Here is a 7,927-nt window from a genome sequence, read left to right on the forward strand (position 1 = left end):
ACATACGTGAGCACATAACTACTTCTAGCATGTAATGTATAGGAACGATATGAGAAATGAGATCAAATTATCTCTCTAAGCTCTCTCTGGTAATAACTGGATGATATTTATGTTTATAAGTTGGTGTAGCTAATGCTGTGATCGCTTTGATGAATGAGTAGAAATAATGAATGAAATCGATAACTTAATACAGGAAAATATGAATGAAAAAATAAAGTTAAGATTATACAGTGGGCACATTCAGAATTTCAGTTAGGGAATTTATGCTAAACTATGAAGTAATGTATTATGGAATAATTATAATTATAGACAATGAATGAATTTAAATGTTAAATGTTTTAATTGATATAATGGTAGAGATGATGATGAATTTTAAAACGAACGATTATAAGTTAATATAATAATGGTTGGCTGTTAAATATATTACGCCAACATAATCCCCTCCAAGAACCACTGTTCTTCAAGTAATCCGTATGAATGTGGCCTATCGTTGGGAGTGTTTTTGATTTAGTCAATCGACTGCGTTGTGCTCCGACTCACAACGGTAGAGGAAGAGGCTCCATCATTCTTTTGGTATTGTACAGGTGATTTGTTCTCATTGGCCGGTAGTGCATCTGAAGGTAAAAAGCATATTTTAGTAATGGGCCTTTTTAAAACCTTACCTTTAGTTAAAACCGATACTACTCGTACACGTCCATCATTTCCTGGGTGTATATCCTGGATTCGTCCAAGCAACCATTGTGGCGGGCCACATCTTTCATCAGCAATAAGAACCAAATCTCCTATTTGGGCGTTTTGCTTTTCGGAAAGCCATTTTGGTCTGGATTGTAAGCGGTTAAGGTATTCTGAATACCACCTTTTCCAAAAATGTTGCTTCAATTTCTCAATTGCTTTCCAGCGCGACAAATGATTGATATTACGGTCTAATAACGTTTCCTCCGGTATTGTGGTAGTAGGTTCTCCTATGAGAAAGTGCCCAGGAGTGAGTGCTTCAAGGTCGGACGGGTCTGAAGATAATGGGCGTAGAGGTCGTGAGTTCAAGCAACTCTCAATCTGACAAAGAGCAGTACAGAGTTCCTCAAAACTAAAAACCCGATCATGCATGATCCTCTTCAAATGGTACTTCACAGATTTTACACCTGCTTCCCATAGACCTCCGAAGTTAGGGGAAGCAGGTGGAATAAAGTGCCACTCAGTGCCAGATATAGCCAATGCCTGTTGAATATCCTGTGGTAATGATTTGTTGCTCCTATTAAAAAGAACTTTCAGCTCCCTCGAAGCGCCTACAAAATTCGTTCCGCAATCGGAATAAATATCGGTGCAGCAACCTCTTCGTGAAACGAAGCGCCGAAAAGCGGCTAAAAAAGCATCCGACGTCAGATTTGATACTGGTTCTAAATGTAAGGCCTTTGTAACCATACAAATGAATACACATATATAACCTTTTGAAATCACAGCCGACCTTAAAGAGGAATTCTTAATAGAAATGGGTCCAGCATAGTCGACTCCAGAATGTCTAAACGGACGTGTAGCATGCAAACGGACGGCTGGTAGATTACCCATTACCTGACCAGATGTCTTCGCAGAATACTTAAAGCAGCGAACACACTTGTGTATGACAGATTTCGCTAACTGGTTGCCAGATAATATCCAGTATCTCCTGTTCACATAAGACATGGTTAAAGTAAGGCCTCCATGTAATGTCTTTTCGTGAGCGTCCAAAATTATGAGTTTCGATAGAGGGTTGGACTTCGCCAAAAGTATAGGACGTTTCACATCATATGGAACGTCGCTGTTATGTAGACGACCCCCTACACGAACCAGGCCGAAATCGTCAATAAAAGGCCTTAATTTCATAAGGGGTTTTTGCTTTGCCTCACCACTTTGAATCAAATATCGAATATCATCAGAAAAATCCACTTCCTGTGACACCTTTGCAATTAACTGAGTAGTATTCCTTAAAATAGACGCAGTCAATATACCAGTCTCTTTTTTCAGGGGATTGCGTGCATTATTGCAAAATCGTAAGCAAAATGATACCACTCTAATTAGAGTCGAAAGCCTAGAAAACTTTGTGAGAAAATTAGGATATATCTTAATACTTGTGGATTGAGAGGACAAAGTCTTTCTTTCTTCTTCCGTAGTATGAAGATTAGAAAGATTTTCCGGCCAAAACTGCGCTGGTTCCTTTAAGAAAGATGGTCCTTGCCACCAAAAATCACTTTCTATTAGTTGGTGAGGTAAAAGGCCTCTGGAGGCGCAATCAGCAGGGTTCAGCGATGATGGGATATATCTCCATTGTGCGGGATTGCTCAAACGCTGTATCTCTGCAACCCTGTTAGCAACATAAACCGTCCACCGCGAAGGAGGCTTTCTTAGCCAACTAAGAACGGTAAAGCTGTCACTCCAGAAAAAGACGTCAGAAATTCGAATACCAGAGAAAGCGGGCAATACCTTTCGTGCTAGTTTTGCTGAAAGTGTGGCAGCACATAACTCCAGTCGTGGTATAGACACCGTTTTTATTGGTGAAACCTTTGACTTTGCTTGCAATATGTTTACTAACACACCAGATGAGGAAGTTACCTTAGCATATGAAACAGTTGCATATGCTAAATTCGAGGCATCGCAAAAGAAGTGCAGTTCTACCAAAGAAGAATTAACTGTACCTATCCACCTAGGAATTCTCAGTTTGGAAAATTCGTGTAAACCTGACCGATATGCAATCCACTTTTGTTCCAAGAAAGTAGGAAGTTTTTCATCCCAATCAACGCCGCGCTCCCATAATTCCTTAAATAGACTCTTAGCGAGCAATGTAGAAGGGGTTAACCATCCTAAAGGATCATACAAACGAGCGGATTCGGATAAAATAGATCGCTTGGAAATCACGTCTTCAGTCCTAATGTTAACCCTGAAGGAAAAAAAGTCTTCACAGGTGTTCCATTGAACGCCCAAAGTCTTAACAATATTGTCCTTATTAAAATCTAGAGTTACTGAAGAATCCCTATACTCCGCTGGTATCATCCCTAATAGCTCCTTCGAGTTCGTTATCCATTTGCGAAGGTGGAAACCACCCAACTTCAAAAATGAACACAAACCTCTATGAAGCGAAATGGCTTCATCAATAGTGTCGGCCCCAGAGAGTATGTCGTCAACGTATGAGTCACAAAGCACCACATTGGCCTCCAACGGGTATTCATCCCTAAAATCCGCCACCAACTGCCTCAGTACCCGAATCGCAAGATATGGTGCGCTTGTTGTACCATATGTCACCGTATTCAACTGAAAAATGCAAATTTCATGAGATGGACTAGGTCGCCATAGTATTTGCTGATATGGACGATGTTCATGACACACGTCAATTTGACGGAACATCTTTTCGATATCTGCACTAAAGGCGTACCTATGCCGTCTCCATCTCGTCATTATTTGTGGCAGATCACTTTGTAATGGGGGCCCTGGAGAAAGTTCCTCATTTAGGGACTTATGACCATTCAAGTGACTGCTGCCGTCGAAAACCACTCTTAACTTAGTCGTGGTACTGTCCTCCTTAAATACGCCGTGGTGAGGCAAAAAATAAGACTCCCTACGAACGTCCCTCGGGTAAGTTCCAATTTTCGTCATATGACCCAATGACTCATATTCGGACATAAAACGAAAATATTCTGTGGCGTACGAGGGTCGCCTGGAAAATGATCTCTCTAAGTGCTGCAATCGTTTTAGCGCACCAAAAACATTATTATGAAGGCCTGGAAGACCCTTGCCATACAAAAGGGTCCTAAACGACAAGCTAACAATAAACCGATCTGACGAATGTTTCGTCGTTCTCGTGAATAAATCTTCGCACAGCTGTTCCTCTTCGGTCAATTTCCTTTCCTCTAACACCTCCTCTTGCTCCCAAAATGAGCGTAAAACCGTATCCAGATTTACGTGATTTACATGTGAAGTATTAGTGGGTTTTTTCGTCGGAAAACCTGAGAACACCCAACCAAAATGAGTGTTCTGAAAGAAAACACCGTTATGTATGAAGGACTGCTGTGCTATTTTTATTCTAGAGATTATATCCGATCCTAGAATAATGTCGACAGAATCACATTTGAAATAAAACGGGTCGGCTATGTTATCCGAATTCACATATTCATTAGGAAATGATATTCGGTGAGCAGAATTGGGTCTGTAAGAAGAAATATTACCCAACACTAAAGCAGTGCACAATAGAACGGGGTTAGACATTCTAGACCATAAATCGAGATCAACCGAGTATCTGGAAATATTCTCGTTATCTTCTCCCACACCCAAAATTCTACAGTATGACCTATTCTTCTTTATGCCCAACAACTGTACCGCGGACTCAGAGATTAGTGTACCTTGGGATCCTGGATCCAATAAAGCACGTAGAGGGAATCGACCATGGTCCGTATTCACTTGCAACCGTATAGTGTATAGAAAGACGTTCGGATAAATATTCGTATTATGGGTGGAAAATTGTTGGCAGTCCAAAATTTCAGTAGAAGCATTGGTGGGTACCTCAACATTCGATGTCTGCAAAATATTTCTTTCTTCATTGTGAAGTATTGTATGATGTCGCTCCCTGCAAGTGCTACATCGGAAAGAGGAGGGACAATTCATATCAAGATGACCAATTACCAAGCAATTACGGCATATGCCTTTGGTCGACAAGAACTCATTCTTTGAGACCATGGGGAGAGCCATAAACTTATAACATTTACCAAGGAAATGATTCTTCTGGCAAAAGTTGCACAGTGCCTGTCTGTTTCTAGAAGCGGTGGTGGAATTAACTGAGACCCTTTTGTTCCTATAGTTAAACTTTGAGTCCTGAAATTTGGTCTGACCATCACTCAATGACTCTAATGTGCGAAACGTAATTTCCAAGAAAGAAAACATTTCCTGCAGACTCGGTATATCCGTCGAAGACTTCAATGAATGTTCCCATTCCCTTCTAGTTGGCAAATCTAGTTTTTGACTGAGCAAGTGAATAAGAATAGGGTCCCAACTGCCAGTGTCAATGTCCATATTAGAAAGTGAAGATAAACATTCCTTAGTAGTGTCAAGTAAAGTCTTAATGCCCTGAAAGGAGCCATCGCACTTAGGGATACTGAAAAGTCTGGATGTTAGTGTACCTACTATCATCCTTTTGTTATGATATCTGGCCTCCAAAATTGACCATGCTGAGTCGTAGTTGGCCTCTGTCGCAGATATAGTCCGAATCAGGCCGGATGCTTCACCTGAAAGAGTTCCTTTCAAATAAAAGAACTTCTGGACCTTCGTAAGAGATGAATTGTTATGCACAAGCGACAAATATATGTCCCTAAAGGGCACCCATTCCATGTAGTCACCACTGAAATTTGGAAGGGAGATCTTAGGAAGCTTTGCCTCCATAACAACGGACGTATCTGCGCGACTATGAGAAACAGCAAATGTGCTGCTAAAGGGAGAGTTCATGGAAGAATTCTGTGGTACAGAGTCCATGAGCTTACATTTGAACACAAAATATAGATCAGAAAATTCGAAAAAACACTTGTCTGCTACATATGGCACGTCTACAATATCCAAATCCGACTCTCGAATAACCCTTACAATCTCATCATTTTGGGATTTAAATTGTTGGTATAAATCGTCCAATTCCTGGGCGACACTATTTATATAACCAACACTTCTTTCCTCCTCTTTCTTGGATAGAAACCGGGCATGGAGCTCCCGGACTATTTCCATAAGCTGTCGTTGAACAGCAATCATGTCATGAAGACTACTCATGGTATAAAAGTTAACTACGTAACGAATATTTAATATTCCCAAAAGCCAAGAGTATTTCACTCAAATATTTTCACTGAATCAGAATTCTAAAATTCAATAAAAAAAAACACAATTAATTGGAACTAACAAGTTCCCGGGTTTCGGCACCAATATGAAAAACTTCTTTTGCCCATATCTCCTTAAATATGCGTCCTAGAGCGAAAAGGACTTTAATTCGTGACCACCCCCAAAAAATTGAAAAATCCACCCAAAACCTAAAAAAATTGACATTTTTATATGAAAAACTTCTTTTGCCCATATCTCCTTAAATATGCGTCCTAGAGCGAAAAGGACTTTAATTCGTGACCACCCCCAAAAAATTGAAAAATCCACCCAAAACCTACAAAAATTGAAATTTTTGTATGAAAAACTTCTTTTGCCCATATCTCCTTAAATATGCGTCCTAGAGCGAAAAGGACTTTAATTCGTGACCACCCCCAAAAAATTGAAAAATCCACCCAAAACCTAAAAAAATTGAAATTTTTATATGAAAAACTTCTTTTGCCCATATCTCCTTAAATATGCGTCCTAGAGCGAAAAGGACTTTAATTCGTGACCACCCCCAAAAAATTGAAAAATCCACCCAAAACCTACAAAAATTGAAATTTTTATATGAAAAACTTCTTTTGCCCATATCTCCTTAAATATGCGTCCTAGAGCGAAAAGGACTTTAATTCGTGACCACCCCCAAAAAATTGAAAAATCCACCCAAAACCTAAAAAAATTGAAATTTTTATATGAAAAACTTATTTTGCCCATATCTCCTTAAATATGCGTCCTAGAGCGAAAAGGACTTTAATTCGTGACCACCCCCAAAAAATTTAAAAATCCACCCAAAACCTAAAAAAATTTAAATTTTTATATGAAAAACTTCTTTTGCCCATATCTCCTTAAATATGCCTCCTAGAGCGAAAAGGACTTTAATTCGTGACCACCCCCAAAAAATTGAAAAATCCACCCAAAACCTAAAAAATTGAAATTTTTATATGAAAAACTTATTTTGCCCATATCTCCTTAAATATGCGTCCTAGAGCGAAAAGGACTTTAATTCGTGACCACCCCCAAAAAATTGAAAAATCCACCCAAAACCTAAAAAAATTGAAATTTTTATATGAAAAACTTCTTTTGCCCATATCTCCTTAAATATGCGTCCTAGAGCGAAAAGGACTTTAATTCGTGACCACCCCCAAAAAATTGAAAAATCCACCCAAAACCTACAAAAATTGAAATTTTTATATGAAAAACTTCTTTTGCCCATATCTCCTTAAATATGCGTCTTAGAGCGAAAAGGACTTTAATTCGTGACCACCCCCAAAAAATTGAAAAATCCACCCAAAACCTACAAAAATTGAAATTTTTATATGAAAAACTTCTTTTGCCCATATCTCCTTAAATATGCGTCCTAGAGCGAAAAGGACTTTAATTCGTGACCAGGACTTTAATTCGTGACCACCCCCAAAAAATTGAAAAATCCACCCAAAACCTAAAAAAATTTAAATTTTTATATGAAAAACTTCTTTTGCCCATATCTCCTTAAATATGCGTTCTAGAGCGAAAAGGACTTTAATTCGTGACCACCCCCAAAAAATTGAAAAATCCACCCAAAACCTACAAAAATTGAAATTTTTATATGAAAAACTTCTTTTGCCCATATCTCCTTAAATATGCGTCCTAGAGCGAAAAGGACTTTAATTCGTGACCACCCCCAAAAAATTGAAAAATCCACCCAAAACCTAAAAAAATTGACATTTTTATATGAAAAACTTCTTTTGCCCATATCTCCTTAAATATGCGTCCTAGAGCGAAAAGGACTTTAATTCGTGACCACCCCCAAAAAATTGAAAAATCCACCCAAAACCTACAAAAATTGAAATTTTTATATGAAAATCTTCTTTTGCCCATATCTCCTTAAATATGCGTCCTAGAGCGAAAAGGACTTTAATTCTTTTGCCCATATCTCCTTAAATATGCGTTCTAGAGCGAAAAGGACTTTAATTCGTGACCACCCCCAAAAAATTGAAAAATCCACCCAAAACCTACAAAAATTGAAATTTTTATATGAAAAACTTCTTTTGCCCATATCTCCTTAAATATGCGTCCTAGAAAAACTTATTTT

At 38.6% G+C, this 7,927-nt stretch overlaps 1 protein-coding gene across 1 annotated transcript; it reads right to left on the minus strand.

Moving 5' to 3' along the window:
* Positions 1-507: 507 nt before the first annotated feature.
* LOC142231075 (uncharacterized) lies at positions 508-5,772 on the minus strand. Its single transcript, XM_075301695.1, has 2 exons — positions 663-5,772; positions 508-614 (listed from the first exon to the last, which is right to left on the minus strand). Exons 1-2 carry the CDS (start codon positions 5,770-5,772, stop codon positions 508-510), a joined length of 5,217 nt encoding a protein of 1,738 aa, XP_075157810.1.
* Between the last annotated feature and the right edge of the window lie 2,155 nt (positions 5,773-7,927).

The sequence above is a fragment of the Haematobia irritans genome, chromosome 3, assembly GCF_050003625.1.
Source record: "Haematobia irritans isolate KBUSLIRL chromosome 3, ASM5000362v1, whole genome shotgun sequence".
NCBI classification, from domain to species: Eukaryota; Metazoa; Arthropoda; class Insecta; order Diptera; family Muscidae; genus Haematobia; species Haematobia irritans.